The sequence below is a fragment of the Theobroma cacao genome, chromosome 9 (genome assembly GCF_053813885.1).
Source record: "Theobroma cacao isolate CCN51 chromosome 9, ASM5381388v1, whole genome shotgun sequence".
NCBI lineage: Eukaryota > Viridiplantae > Streptophyta > Magnoliopsida > Malvales > Malvaceae > Theobroma > Theobroma cacao.
The window spans coordinates 41,295,078-41,311,807 of NC_142647.1; the positions used below are offsets into that span (position 1 = coordinate 41,295,078).

At 31.8% G+C, this 16,730-nt stretch overlaps 1 protein-coding gene and 1 pseudogene across 1 annotated transcript; both read left to right on the forward strand.

Annotated features, from left to right (window-relative positions):
• Positions 1-305: 305 nt before the first annotated feature.
• On the forward strand, positions 306-7,733 carry LOC108663941 (uncharacterized; annotated as a pseudogene).
• A 4,060-nt stretch (positions 7,734-11,793) lies between these two features.
• Positions 11,794-14,115, forward strand: LOC148760975 (uncharacterized). The gene is made up of 2 exons (XM_088810129.1): positions 11,794-12,570; positions 13,675-14,115. Exons 1-2 carry the CDS (start codon positions 11,920-11,922, stop codon positions 13,831-13,833), a joined length of 810 nt encoding a protein of 269 aa, XP_088666255.1. The 5' UTR covers positions 11,794-11,919; the 3' UTR covers positions 13,834-14,115.
• The last annotated feature ends 2,615 nt before the right edge of the window (positions 14,116-16,730 follow it).

Genomic DNA, 16,730 nt, shown 5'->3' on the forward strand with positions numbered 1-16,730 from the left:
CCAAAAAAAATATATATAAGGTACAGTTTTTCTGTTTAAAAAGACCAAAATTTTTCCCAGTTGCGCTTCCAAGTCGACACTGTCATTTTCTCTATGTAAAACCAAATCCCCCCATAGGCCAAAACCCTCCATAAAAGGACAAAGAACCTCTGGATTTTTTTCAGACAAAAAACAAAGTTGGTACAGCTTGTGTTCAAAAACATTAACAGAACTCTCACTGTCTCTAACTAAAACCGAATACCCAATTGTACAACAGCTCTTAAATTTTCAAAATCACCCCACATACCAAAAAAAAGAAGAAGTAAGCTGTTATATCAGTATTCAGTAATGCAGTGAAGGCACCACTTATAGTAAACAAAGGGCTCAGCTTTTTCAAAACCAAAGAAAACCAAGCTAGAAAGCAGTAAGTGAGAGAGAGTTTGGTGCTTGCATGGAGAGAATATCAATGGGAACAACTATAACAAGAAGGGCAAAATGGCAATACCCTCCAGCACAACCGACGCCAAGAATCCTTCATTTGCCACGCAGGCCTAGAAGGAAAGCTCCAAAGCCAAGTCCTTCTAAACTGCCCAGTTCGCAAAAGGAGAGAAAAGGGAAGCTGGAGAGCTTGTTTGATCAAGAAAGTTCTTTTACAAGAGGGGTTGTTCCAGTGGTGCTGGTGAGTCCAAGAGAGAGTGATGCAGAGAGGAGGAGAGAGAGAGTGGAGGAGGAGAAGAGAGAAAATAGTGCTGTAGTTTTGGTTGAAGAAGAGAAGTGGAGGTTCCAAGCTGAGATGTTGAGAGCAGAATGTAATTTGTTGAGGATGGAAAGAGAGATTGCTGTTAAGAAGATGGAGAGAAGAAGGGTGCAGATGGAGAGGACCTTGAAATCTGCTGTCCAGACTTTGCTTTCTGTTAGTTTATTTTCACTCTCTCTCTTGTGTGTTTGCTTCTTGAGATTAATGTAGGAGAAGAAAGGGAAGTGAGGTCTTCAAATTTCCTATTATGTAAAACTAGTGAAAGTTGACTATATTTATTTTCAAAAGACAAAAACTTGTTTAGTACTATTTCTGATTTCAGGGTTTTGTTTGGTTGTTGTTGATAGAATGTGGAATAAGAAAAATGTCAATTGAAATACAGTTATTGTGTTTAAATAAGCTGAGCATGTTAGATATAGGCATATAGCAGGCCAGGATCATCAAAAGGTTTCAAATATTCAACTTCTATTTATTTATTTATTTTTAATATTTTCCCACTTTAAATCTCTATTTGTTTCATAAGCTGTTGAAAAGAATGTATCTGTTGATTTCTTTTCAGATGACATATTTATTTATTTTTGTTTGATACTGTGTGTTTCTGGTTTTCAGCCTCTTTCAAATTACTTTGTTAAACAGTTGATGCTTGTCTTCATTTGCTTAATGGCTAAATGCACAGAAAGAGCAGGCGTGTCAATTCTCAGTCTTTTGCTAGTTACCTTGCTTTAACTTTTTGTGTTTCAAACGGCAGACAAAAATGCACATGAGACATTGATTAATATTCTTCCTTTGTTTTGTTCTTTTTCATTATTTGAGCAACTGTTTAGCTTTTCTTCATCGCCATTAACTTCTTGTATTCCTGCTTTTATTTCTTGATTTGGCAATTGGTTCACAGGGAAGAAAGAGTATTTATGAAGGAAAAAATGTGAGCTTGGTATTGGAGGAGCAGATCAATGATTTGGTGGAGAAATTAGAAAAGATGCAAAAGAGATCAGGAATAAAAGACTTGGACGTTAAAAAATGTAGTAATTTTGATAAGCAAGCATCTTTTCTCCAAAGGAGGCTAGAGAAGTTTGGAGGAATCTCTGATGAAGAAATATGTGTGAAGGAGATTCGAGAGATGGCAGAAGCAAGCTTGTCAGTCAAAGTCAGTAGCGAAGCAGATGAGAACTTTGTTTCAAATCGCAGCAGCAATGTAAGAATATGACACTTCTCTTTTCCTGTTATAGTTTTGGATATCATACTACTGTTTGCTGCTTAGCGATTCAAGAAGAGAAAAGAAATCAAGGGGGATGGGGCTACTAAGTAGTTTAGGTTAATTAACAACAATTCTTTTCTTTCGACACATTTTCTGGGTTGTATTAGGAGCCTTAGACGAGGGATTTTAATTTGAAGCAAATTGGCAGGTGGAAATTTTGAGAAGAAGGATGGAGGGATTGTCAAAGGGGATTCTGTTGGAGAGAATGAAGGAGGAATATGGTTCAATGCTCTCCACAGCTAACAGTTCTGCTACCAGTTCTGCCTCCAGTTCAAAGAGGATCGATTTTTCTGATTTATCCTTGTCACCGATACAGCAATCATACAAGGTAAATTTGTTGAATCATAAGTGTCTAGCCTTCAGTTCTATGAATACTTCAAAAACTGCTTACCAAAAAATGTGGTAGTAAAAGATTATTCCCAATGGGTATGAGACTTCTAAATTTATCTGGCAGACACATTCGTCTTTCATACAAATGGCACTCTATGAGCACAATGGTTTATAAGGTGAATTTGGGTGACCCAGTGTCATCTCATATAAACATAAGCAGAATCAACCTGCAGGATGTGCTTTGATCCTAGCTCATTTTTGCTAGAATGTGGAGGGTGGCTGAGGCATTGCCTCAATGCTTACCTTTCTTCAAAAATGATCAAATCATTCTATTCATGGCAATGCTCCTTGTTTTAGACTGTTGATTATTTGGTTGGCTGACATGCAGATATCAAGAAGTACATACATTTGTCATTATTGAGGAGCTCTTGAAAAATGTTAGCGAATGATGCTTAGACTGTTTCTGCTTTTCATTGTCAGATCATTTTTGCTGTTCAAACAATTGTGGGGTCTATGAATGTCAGATCATGTTAGTTTTGTCTTATCTTACACAGAGAACACTCTTGTCTTGGTTGTGTTGCATATATATTTTTTTACCAGTAATCCCAAACTAGATACAAAAGTAGTGTTTGTTAAATATTTGTATCAGTTGTTAACTTAACTTGACCGTGCAATGTTGAAAGCTACTAGATTGCCTATGGAAAAGAGGAAGGCTTATTTTCTTTTGAAGTTTCTATTCAGGGTTGATCATACATCAAATGTAAATAAAATGCAACGGAAATAAATTTAAAAATTAAATTTATATTTCACTTTTTTAAAATTTCTTTCATGTCAAATCGAGTATAAAATTAAATTAAAATAAAAGTATATGATCATATCATTTTACCTAAATAACAAAAGTTGATGAATCTTTTGTTAAACCACCAAATCAGTCTTCAAAATGCTCAATCACCTCAGCCCGGTTGTTGTAAATCAAAGCTGTCCAAGAAATCCTTATGCAACCTCTAATAGTGGTCCACACTAATAAATGAGAAAATCTTTCTTTAAGGATTAGAAGTGTTATGCCTTGATAATGTGCTAGCAAATATGAGTTTCATAAACTCAATCCACACAAAATTGTGGGGCTGAACACACAAAAAAATGAAGTGAATAAAAAACTATTTTTCTTTACACAATGAACAGCAAGACAAAAGAATTTCTAATGTGCCGTTCACTCTTTTTTTTTTTCAACCGTTTCCACCCTATTTGTTTAGAGGCTATAGCAAGGTATTTATACCTTGAATTAATTTTAAACCCTAATTACAAAACTATTTTGTAATTGTCAATTAATCCAATAATTTGAATAAACAATTTAATTAAGTCCTTTAGAAGCCCAATTAACTTAATTGTTTAATTTAATTAATTAGACCCAATAACTTAATTAAACAATTTAATTAATTAAGCCCAACAATTTAATTAAACAATTTTAATCAACTAGGCCCAATGACTTGATTAAACAAATTTAATCAATTAGGCCTAATAACTTAATTGTTCAATTTAATTAATTAGGCCCAATGACTTAATTAAACAATTTAATTAATTAGGCTCAATGATTTAATTAAATAATTTAGTTAATTAGACACAACTTAATTAAACAATTTTAATCAAGTGCTTGAGAAGCTCATAACTTTTAATTTGATTAAGTCCAATTTAATCACCTCTCCCATTTTATTTTCAACATTCATTTTAGGTGTTTGACCCATTAGGCTTTTAACATGTTGGTAATCAACTCAACATATAATTTTTAAGTTAGACTTAAAATTAGATAAATTTAAACTACTTTAAATTTATCATTAATCAAGTTAACTACCTAGAGTTCATAGACCAAGATTGGGATCTAGCAATCCATAATGGCCATCCAAATGTTAGAAGAGTCAAGATGGTTTGACTCAACCTTTCAGTCATCAGTTTTTCAGTGTAATTCATTCTCTCATCATATATCTTGGAGATGATAAGAGTATGGTGCAGTGTCTACTCTTATTGATATCCATATTCATTTTTGAAGTTTGATCATCAGCTTTATAAAGACTTATGAAAATCTTTTCATAATCTTTAAGTCACCTCGGCCAAGGACTTCAATAAGCTGATATTAACTAAAAACAGTTAGGATATGTCCCTTGCATCACTTGGGGTGGTGATTCTTATCTTAACCATTCATTTGCCTTCATATGCTTCGTGTTATACCTAAAAGCATCCTATTTAAGCATCCTTGGTTAGGCACCCGTAGGAATGAAATCAAAGCATAGCACTCTACACATAAGATAACCTGGTGTCTCAAGTTTATGGAGTATTTACACAACTGACACATGAGAAGTATTGCATAGACATTTGAGTGAAATACCAAATGCACTTCTCATGACGGGTCATATTCAGTGAACTTGCTCTCTTAGGCAAGCACCTACATTCTAGTTCCAAGTATCTCTATACTTCAATCTATGAGATCGGTTGCTTACTTCTCAAGTAAGGAACATAGAATGTACCAGTCTCTAAGAATCATTGATGTCCAGTCTCAATGATACATTAACCAAGAACGTTTTGAGATTAAGCTTTGATGCATAAGGATCTCATAACTGCAACCTATTACAATTCCTTTGCAAGGCATATTAATTTCATGAACTTCATCCAATTAGACTTATAACTTGTTATAATTGATGTCTTATTAATGAAGGAAAACCTTTAATCATTCAACATGAATGATGTTGTTGTATGATTGGAATCAAGCCATAACCAATCTCAATTGGCTACAGGACTCATCCCAACAGTTTCAATAATAGGTTGAATAATTAGAATGTTAAAGCAAAGCAAACAAGACTTTTAAAATAAAATAATATGATGCAGTTAAGCCTTAAAAATGAAGGACAAAACTTGTACAATTCATGTGGATTTGGATTTCATGTACATTTCTGCATTAATTTATTTCACAGTAGATGAAAGTCTGGATTCCCAACTGAATATTGCCAGACGCTTTTTATCTGTAGGAGTCAATGCCCCATGAGGCAAGAGTGTGTTTAGGACATTGCAAGGCCATAGTGCAAGGGATTGTAGAGCAAGTTCGTGCTGAGACTAAACAATGGTCCTAGATGCAGAAATGCTAGGGTAGGTAAGGGATGAGATGGAAGAATTGCAGGCATCTCGAGATTATTGTGAAGATCGAGCACTTGATTCAGACTATCAGATTCAATCCCTGCAATCTGCTGTAAGATTGTCCTAAGCTACTAATAGCATGTTTGGTTGAGGTTATTCCTAAGGAATTTTGGTTCTTTTGTTTGGTTGAAAAATGGTATAAGGAATAGTCATTTCATAGAAATGACTATTCTCCAAAATTCTTTAAAACCAAGGAATAGCTAATACCACATTCCCTCATGGTATTAGCTATTCCATGGTTGAGGAATAAATTCAAAAATTGATAAAGACAAAAATACCCCTTACAAGTTTGAAAAATTACAACTTCATTTGTATAAAATATTATTTTTTTCTCTCTCCTCTTTCTCTCACTTGATTCCAACTTTTAATAAAATATTAATATTTTAAAATATTAATATTAAATTATAAAATAAAATATTAATATTTAAATTATCAATTATTAATAAAATAAATTATTCCTATTTAAAAACAAAAAAATTAAAAATAAATAAACGTAATATCATTTAAATTATATAAACAATATTAATAATTAAATAATCAATTATTAACATTTTAAATAAATTACCAATTATTAATATTTAAAAAATAAAATAAAAATTAATCGTAATAATATTTAAATAAAATAAAATATTAATATTTAAATTATCTATTATTAATATTTTAAATAAATAATCAATTATTAATTTTCAAAAATAAAAAAATAAAATAATTGATCATAATAATATTTAAATTAAATAGAATATTAATATTTTAAAATATAAATAATTAAATTATAAATAACTATTAATATTGAAATTATCAATTATTAATATTTTAAATAAATTATCAATTATTAATATTTTAAAAATAAAATAAAATAAAAATTAATAATAATAATATTTAAATTAAATAAAATATTAATATTTAAATTATTAATTATTAATATTTTAATTAAATTCTAGATTATTAATATTTAAAAAATCTAATAAAAATAAAATGTCATATAAATAATAAAGGGTGTTTTTGTCTTTTTATTTTCTATTCCTTTTTTATTCCAAAATTATTATTACCAACCAAACACTACAATAAGTCATAATAATTATTCCTGTCTTATTCTCTTTGTTATACCAAACTAAATAATAACTATTGTATTCTATTCTCACTTCATTCTATTCTCACATAATAACTATTCTATTCCATTCTTATCTATTCCGCCAACCAAACATACCATAAATGTCCGGTTATTCTATATTGTCCCTCATCGTTTATATATGGCTGCTTGGATGGATCATGGTATGCCAACTATTTCTGGTTGCTTCTTTTGCCATTTAATTGAGGGCAAATTACAGAAGCAGCCACATCCCATTGATGGGTGTTCTAAAGTATTCTGGTTTTTAAGCTGCAAAATTCCAACCACTGTGCTGGGAACTATTGTACCCCCTTCCATGTCTCAAAAGTTTCAACCTCAGGATTTCAGAATAGAATGTTATGTTTATTTCATTTTTACAGGTCTTTTTAACGCTAGATGCAACTTTTTTGCTTTATGAGGAAATAATAGAATTAGATTAGCCAAGTATGTCAAGAAGCCCTTGTCCCTTGCTTCAACTTATCATATAGTATAGCAACCAGTTGAACTTTTAGTTGTACACAGCTTATTAGGGAAGAAAATTGCAAGTGGCTGGGGGTGGGGGTGGGGGTGGAGAAGGCTGGTTTGTGGAATATGGTTATTTGTAACTTCGAAGTTTATGATGGGCAGAAGAAAAAGAAAATCTTTCTTTCGTAGTACACAAAAGTAAATTGATTGAAGATCCTAAACTTCATGTTTGTTGCTTTGATTAGGTGAAAGAATGGAGACAGAAAGCTCTCTCATCTGAAGCAAAGGCTAATGAGCTACAAGAACAAATATCTGTGCTTAATGAAGAGATTGAGAGATTGCGGAAGGAAAGAGAGAGAAAAATAGTGAGGGCCAGAAATAGGTCACCAATTAACCAAGAAGCACAAAATGAAACAGAGAAGCGGATACTTGTGTGTCACTTGAAGGAAAACCGTTGTGCGAATGATGATGGTTGCAATCAGAAGGAGCTCGCAAGAGATGGAAGAAGAAAGACGCAGACATGCACTGCTGGACTTCTCCCCAGACGCTCACCCCTCAGAGAAATTGGCAATATCTCAGCACTGATGAAGCAGCATGGTGAAGGAATCTTGCCATTGTTTTGCCTTCATAAAGAGGAAATGAAACGTTCATTTTAGATGACCTGAAACCTGATCAACAAGGCTTATCAAATGATTGGTTCACAGTTTCACCAGTACATTACCTTGTGAGCCACACAATTCATGAGCAGTAACATCACCAGAGTAGTTTTGAACCTTTTGACTATTTTACTGCTTCTAACTTGCCTTCAGGTGGAATCTATATGAGGGGAAGTGCTCGTACACAAACTTATAAATCTAGTCTAACAAACATATTCTGATGCCTGCCAACAATTTTGAAAAGCTGCATCGCTGTTACAGCTATCGGACACTAGATATATTAAGATAGCAAGAACACAATATTGAGCAGGCTAGTGATGTATCCAGATGGTAAAGCTATTATGAAAAGCAATCCATCTGATCAATCTTGTTAATTTTTCAGCAGCTAAATTTGCTGCACTGTGTTGAGCTCAGAATATGGTCAAATAAAATAATAGCTAATGCTACAAGGAGGTTTGACAAGTGCTCTCTAGTTTACCTCTAGTCCTTTTCCTTGGGTCATTATGCTCATACAGTCTTAAAAGATGTAAATGGTAAGAGTAAGGCTATACATATAAACCAACGCTTCTAAGTTAAAAAATGCTGTACAACTCCATCGGTTTTATAAGACTTACATGTCACCACACCACCTAGCACATTACTTACTACTTTTTATTACTTTTACGTGCTGCTTTTGTTTTCTTTTTAGAAAGATGCCCGTAGCAGCCTTCTTTCCTTTGTTAAACATTGCGAGTGGCTTTGGATTTCTTTCAAATAGTCACTCACACCATTGAACTTGATGCTCTCTTCAAATCGTTGGAAGATCTACTTGCTTGCAAATATCATGGTGCCCATGCCAATGCTGAAAGCCAAAACCTCAACATGCTAATGATGACCGGATGACTTCAACTTTGCTCCAGAACCAGATAGTAGCAGTTTCCTCTCCGCCTCAGCTCAAAAGTCAAAAGATTTTTAGCAGAGAGGCTAAACGGAGACACCTGGAATATGCTTCAGGAAATCAGTGATACAACACAAGTGCAAAAAAAAAAAAAAAAAAAAAGATTTGACTTACTTATAATATATGGTTTGGGTGGTGTAGTTGGTTATCACGCTAGTCTCACACAATAGAGTTCTCCTGGGCTTAAACATATTTTTATATTATTTTATACTTTTGCTTAGCATAATATTTTATATTTTTTCTTTGTTTATTAGTATCAATGTTATACTCTTGCTTAGCATATTTTATAAGTCATATTTTTGCTTAGCATATTTTATATGTCTTGCTTTATTTATTGCCATAGAAACTTCATTATGTAATAAGTCTCTGACATATTTTATATATATATATATATATTTATTTTTTACCCTCAAACATTTCCTTTTGCTTTATTTTTTTATGCATTGCTTTATTTTTGTATTAGTGTCAATGTTAATTTGCTTTATTTTTCTAAGCATTAGTGTCAATATGAATTTGCCAAGTCCAATCTCATCCTTCAGCATCTGCCATCAGAAACTTCACTACGTAATAAGTCTCAATTTTCGCCTGGTTGATTATTATGGACAACTAGCGACGAAAGCAGGCCTATATGGCGGCTTTGATCAAAAGAAAACACCGTCGGAAACTAAAGGCTCCTCGTTTTATAAGTTTGGCAGTATTTGGGTTGGTTTGGCCGCTCCAATTTAATATCCAAGTTATCCCAACTCATATTCCATGCAATGGAAATACTTGTCCATTAACATTTTAAGCATAGCCGGTTTGCTGGAGCTCTTGTCTTCTATTCTGGATTAGCCTGTTAGCATCATCCACCATATTGTTTGCAATGAATAAGTTTGTTAAAGGGTTTTGAAGGATACTAATTATGATATGATAATTGGAAACTGTTAAAAAATTGTTTTACTTAAATACATATAAAATTAATACATTTATATATTATATAAAATATATATTTCCAGTTTATTCAAAAAAATATATAAAATGAGTATTCTAGAATTTTTTTTAAACTCCTTAGTGCATTGTTGTCTAATCCATTTTATTTGTTTCTTATTATATAACAGACACTTGTTATTCATATTTGGTGTACACTTGTTATCCGTAAACACTTATTATTTATGCATGAAAAGAGATAATGACATATATTTGAAGCACAAAATAGTATAAAAGGTATAAAAGGTGGTTACACTAAATAAATAAGTCCTTCTTGTTGACACAATTTTTTTTTTCTTTCTTGATTTTCACAATTCAATTTCCAGTTACAATGAGTTTTTTTTTTCCAATTTTATAACTATCAAAATAAATTAATTTTATTAACATTCGTATTTAATATTATAACAAAAAAATTATAAAAAAATGTTTTTTGTATTATATTTGCCACCCACTTAAAACTCCTAGATTGAGCAATTAAAGGGATTTATGTCTAAGCTAGTAAGTCTTTGCAGCAAATTCATAGTAATTTATTAAATCAAATACTCCAGTGTTAAATTTAAAATTTTAAATATCCCACAAAATGTATTAATTTAATATAAATAAATAAAAAACTATGAGTAAATGATATTTTTGTCATAATTTCATATAATTACTTATTTTAAATTATTTTTTGATACATATAATTTTTTATTATACAATAGAAGATCATACTTTAAATTATTATCTAATTTACTTTTATAATTTTTTAGTATAATTTAAAAAAAAAGAAGGGAGGAGTTTCAAAATAAAATGTTTTGCTCCTTTTATTATTTTATATTTTCTTAGAAACCTTTTGATTTAAAAGAAATATTATTTTGAGAAGCTAAGTCATGGGCAGCTTGGCCCATGAAGCCGAAGTAAAAGAAGGCAGCTAACGTCGATTTTTAAGGGTTTTGGGTTTTAGTTTGGATCCCTGGTAATTGGTAAATGGAAGTGATATGAGGTCCAAAGTTAATTTGGGCTCCCATGCAAAGAGCCCTGTGATAGTAGTAAGGTTATTATTAAGAGTATGTTTGGCTTGATTTTTTTTTAATTTAAAAATTATTATAAAATTTTTATAAAAATAATAATTTTTAAAATTATGTTAAAACTGTTTGGTAAATTTACTTTTTATAAGTTCTTTTTTGTAGATAAACTGTTTGGTAAAACAATTTATATAAACCATAAAGAATATTTAATAAATAACTTTATATTAATTACATTCAACCTAAATCATTGATATACTAAAATTCATCTTTTTATATATTTTACAATGGAAAATAATTGAAAACAATTTAATCATAATAATTTATCTTCTAGATATTGATTCTGTAGCAATTTTTTATGGAATATTAAAACTTGACTTAAAACTGAAATAAAAAAAATAAACATAAAATAATTTGAAAGAGATTAGAAATTTGAATTAAGCTATATGATCAAGTCTAACAATATTAACTTCGTGACAAAAAAGAATGAAAAAAATATATCATCCATGGTTTGAAAGTCAATTTTTATCTAATTTATTTCAATAACTCTTGATCTATTTGACTTATTTTAATCATAATCAATAAATATTATATACACAAAAAAAGTTAAAAATAAATAAATATCACATAATTATCATATCAAACAATAAATTGAGAAATATCAAATAATAAAGAGAGTTTTAAAAACAAAAAAAAAGAATGATAAAAAAATGAAAAACATAACAAAAAAGAAATAATACTTTAATGCTATTCTGATATTTTGGATTTCATTCTTTTAGATTTTTGTAAGAATAAAAAAAACTTTAATTTGCAGAAAGGGAGAGAACAATAAGAAGAGAGGGAGAGAGTATTTTTTGAGAGAGAATTTTTTTGAGAAAAAATAACTCTTCTAATACGCTGATGTTTTCTTTTTAAGAAAAAAAAAAGAAGAGAAAGCTCTAATTGGAGCTTTTTTTAAATTATTTTTTAAAAAATTTTATTTTTTAAAAAATTTTATTTTTTTAAAAAAATTATTTTTTAAAATTTTTTTACGAAATCTTATTTAATTCAAATTTTACTTTTAAGTAATAAATAAATTAAAAATAAATCAAATTAAATTGTTACCGAGAGACAATAGGTTTAACTTAAAAAGCCCATTTGGAAACATCCAATCCTTTACCCTTCCTCACAAAAGAAACCCTAAACTTCCCCGTAAACATAAAAACCCTAGCCCTCGCCGCTCTCATTTTCTCCTCTCATCTCTAACCCAAAACCCCTTTCTCTTTTACGCCCAAAAAATATGGCAGAAAGAGGCGGAGGAGAACGCGGCGCTTTCAGGCGTGGATTCGGCGGCGGCAGATCGGACCGTGGCCCGAGAGGCAGACGCCGCGGCCGCAAAGAGGAAGAAGAGAAATGGGTACCCGTTACAAAGCTCGGTCGTTTAGTCAAAGCCGGAAAAATTACATCTCTCGAACAAATATACCTCCACTCTCTCCCCATCAAAGAGTACCAAATCATCGACCAGCTCGTTGGCCCCTCGCTGAAAGACGAGGTCATGAAGATCACTCCTGTCCAGAAACAAACAAGGGCCGGCCAGCGCACGCGCTTCAAGGCCTTCGTCGTCGTTGGCGATGGAAATGGACACGTGGGATTGGGAGTGAAGTGTAGCAAAGAAGTGGCTACGGCTATAAGAGGGGCAATAATTTTGGCGAAGTTGTCGGTGATTCCTGTGAGGAGAGGGTATTGGGGGAATAAGATCGGGAAACCTCATACAGTGCCGTGTAAGGTTACTGGGAAATGTGGGTCCGTTACTGTTAGGATGGTCCCGGCTCCTAGAGGTGCGGGCATTGTGGCTGCTAGGGTGCCCAAGAAGGTGCTTCAGTTTGCTGGTATTGAAGATGTTTTTACTTCCTCTAGGGGTTCTACTAAGACTCTTGGTAACTTTGTCAAGGTATTGACTGTTCGTTATAATTATTTGTTGGGTTTTGTTATTTAAGATTGGTTGCGGATTTGCTTAGATCGATTTGGAAAGTGGTTGTTAAATAAGTATGTTAATATTTTAGTTTCCGAACTTTAGAATTGTTTGCTATTTGCTTGTTTGATGTGATTTATTGTAGCATAGTTGATTTGTTTGAAATATATTATTGATCTGAGCTATTAACATGTATGAAGTGGAATCAAGTGGATAGAAATTGTGATTTAGATTAGGTGGTTACTGATGTATTGTGGTTCTTCGCATGTTTTGGATTTTACTTATTCTTGATTTTATGTATACATTTTAGTATCAAGATATTGGTTTTGTGCTGGTTTGATGAAAGCATATAAATATTGTTTCACTGTGCTGCTCTTGGCTTCAATTTACCTCTCATTGATCCTGTATGATTCTTTTTTCTTGGGTTTTATCAAAGGTTATTTTGGAGGGTAGTAAATTAAGTTAGCAGGTAAGATGTTATTAGTATGATTTTAATTCTTTAAGTGGTATATCATTCTTATATTTTTAGTTTAAAAATAATATAGTTTATGAATTATCGCCAAGGGAAGGTATGGTTTGGATGTGGATAACACTACTTGTCCACATGGACAGAATTGATGTTCTGTGATGATGGTTTTGGTTTTTTCTTTTTTAGCCATTATTCCATCCTTGACAACAATGCTAGGCTAATATTTCCAACCACACTAATAAACTTGGGATGCTTTACGGTTTTGTGATTTATGCTTTTATTATGTTTGCTTAGTGTTTAGGCTTGATGAAAACTGTGTTATGTGTTTGTTAAGAACTCCCCTAAACATATGCTTATAGATTTTCTACTCTTTGGGTGACAGGGCAACTATGTAGTTGGTGTTGAATTTGTGGATTGTTTTTTTGTGCTATTCCTATGATATTATTGCATATTGTTGCGTACCAATGCCGGAAAATATTTGTTATCGATTATTGGTAGATTAGCGTGCTTTCATACTTGATAGATGTTTATTTGCTTGTATGATATTTTAGAGATGGTTATTCAGTTAGTGTTGATATCTAATTATTGTTTTATTATTGCAAATGGAAATGCAGGCTACCTTTGAGTGTCTTCTGAAAACATACGGATTCTTGACTCCTGATTTCTGGAAAGAGACTCGCTTCACAAGGTCTCCATTCCAGGAGTACACTGATCTTTTGGGAAAGCCAGTGAAGCCCCTTGTACTTGAAGATGTGGAGAGGGTGGATGTATGATGGAGAGATGAAAGAGAGATCATTAAGAGGACACTTTAATGCTTAGGGTGTCGTAAATGAGGTTCTTTTTATGTTGGTAAGAGGACGGTATCTTCACCTTTTTTCAGTGCTTGTTCTGAAGTTTTGTTTTTCTTTATAAGATTGTGGTTTCATGAGTTTCTTCGAAGTCTTTTACTTTTATGTGCAGCTCGTGAATTCATGCATTCATGCATTATGCTAGCGTGCTGGATTGGATTTATGATTAAATGGTGGGATAATTTCACCTATGCTATTTCGATTTCATTCTGGCCTAATTGTTTTATTTGGATTTTGTCGTTTTGAAATTGTATTTTATTTTGGTTTGGTTTTTTGTTAAAATAGAGGGAATGTTTTTGATGTACATTTATGTAACATGAATGAATGAAATAATGTAAGGGAAAGATTGAAATGAAATAATCAAAGATTACGAAGTTAAGATGATGAAATGTTAGGGAACAATGCAAGGATGATACTTACAGACAGAGACAGTCATTAAAATGTTGTTAATATGATTTCCGTATTAGGCCCATACGAAGAAAGCCAACGTGGGCCTTGAGATGTTAGGGTGTCGTGGTATTCCTTTTCACAACACCAATATTGGGCATTCTTGGGTGATTCAGGCTTTAATATTTTTCTTTTCAAATTCACAAAAATAAAGTAAGTACATCACTAATTATGATTGCATGAGTTTATATGACAACCATACATACTATTACTACTACATGTTTTGAATTTGATATTATATATTTTATTAACTCTTATTATGTGTCAGTATATTGATTTTGTAATTAGTCACAATTAGTCTTATAATGGTAGTTTGATTTTAGTCTTTCAACTATGCCAATTTAATCTTTTTATTCTAATTAGTCCTATACGTTCATTAAAACTAGATTTAAGACCATTGAAAACGGTGCTCAAGTTTTACAATATTTAACATGGCCATGTGGAGCATATCAATCACTTTAAGAAATTATATTTTTATTTTAATTAAATAATAATTAAGAATTTTTAGATTTTAAAAAATAAGTTTTAGTATATTTTATTAGACATATTTTTTTGCATAATGTGTACTAAGTGATTAAAATAATTCAAATTGATATGTTACGTCATCAATAAAAAAGTCACGTAATTGAATTTAATAATAAAATCTTAATACAATTATCAATTATATAAGATTTAAAATAATTAAAATTGAGATAAGAGAGGTTGAAACCGCTGAAGTAAAAAAAAAATCAAATTCAAATTTGGATATGCTCTCTAAAATCGTGCTCACATTACTGTACTATATGAGCACGTACGCACTATCAAAATGGCTAAAATTGATTGAATAATATTCACATGGTTTGATTGTACCTTGGTATGATTGTTCAGAAAAAATGGCTACAAGTAAAGGAAAAAGGAAGACTGACCCATGCCCCATGCCCATGAGAATAATCCAACATCATTGAATGCCTAACCAGAGAAGAGAGGACATGGTAAAATTCACAGTTCACTCTAAATTATAATAATAATACATTCGAATATTTAATTTATTAATTAATATATAATTTTTATTTTAAAAATAAAATTTTAATTTTTTTTCAATTCAATAATAATAATAATAATAATAATAATGCTTTGTAACTTATTTAACAGCAACTCCATTACATACGTGACCTCAATTGGAGCTCTGCGCCTTGGAGTTTGCGACTCTTGCATACCTCAGAATCCACGTGAGTCTCAGCAATCTCCACATCACCACTTTCTTTGTTTTCCTGTTTCCAAGTCAGTTCACAAGCCCCATCTTTAGATGTGATCCCGAAAGATTCCAAGGATTGGGTTAGGGAGGAGACAGCAGAAGTGGTTTGACAATCCTCCCTGCTAGCTAGCCTTAGGAGATGAAATTCAGGCAACCAGAGAGATGACAAACTTGTTATTTCCAATGTTGATACTCTTGCACAACCCAATGTCCACAACTTTGTTCATTAAAGTCCTAAAGGCTTCCGCTACTAGGATGAACAGAAATGGTAACAAAGGGCACCCTTGTCTTAGCTCTTTTCTCAATTTGAATTGCTTAGTAGGTGTGCTATTGACAAGTACTGAAATCGAGGCCAAAGAGATACATGCCCTCATCCGCCTTCATCATTTATTGCCAAACCTCATCTTAAACTTAACAAAATCGAAAAAATCTCAATATATATTGTCATAAGTCATTTTAAAATCTACTTTTAAAAAAATTTTACCCTCGTTATCCTGTTGAAGATGATCAATAATTTCATTGACAATTAGGGTGTAACCCACAATCTATTTGCCTTTAGTGAAGGCAAAATGTTTATGTCTTATTGCTTTCCCAATTACTTTCCTTAGTCGACTTGCTAGGACCTTAGATAGTAGATACAATCTTATAAACATTGCTCATGAAACTAATTAACCTTTATTCATTCAAAGCTCTTATATTAGCACATTTTGGGATAAACGAAATGAAGGAAGCAAGATTTATCAAATCCTGATGGAATAAGAAAACTCATAAAAATAGCCATAACATCACCTTTCTATCTACCCATTGGTTTTTTTTAAAAAAAGTTCATGTTTAAACTATTTGGCCTTTGTGCCTTGTTATCATCGCAACATGCTACCACATCCCATACCTTCACTTCTGAGAAACGTTTTTCCAATTGCTCAATTTATTACTCCTTAAAGGTCACAAGAGAGCAATTTAGCTCGTCGAGCTTTGTCTCTGACTTTTGATTATAAAAGGTTTCAAAGTATTTGGCCACCTCCTTCTTTAAGTACCATTGGATTTTCAATTACTCTCCTTTGAATTGAAATTCTTTCAGTAAAGTTTCCTTGCCTTCTTATCGATGCCATCGCATGAAAAAATTTTGTATACTTATCCCCTC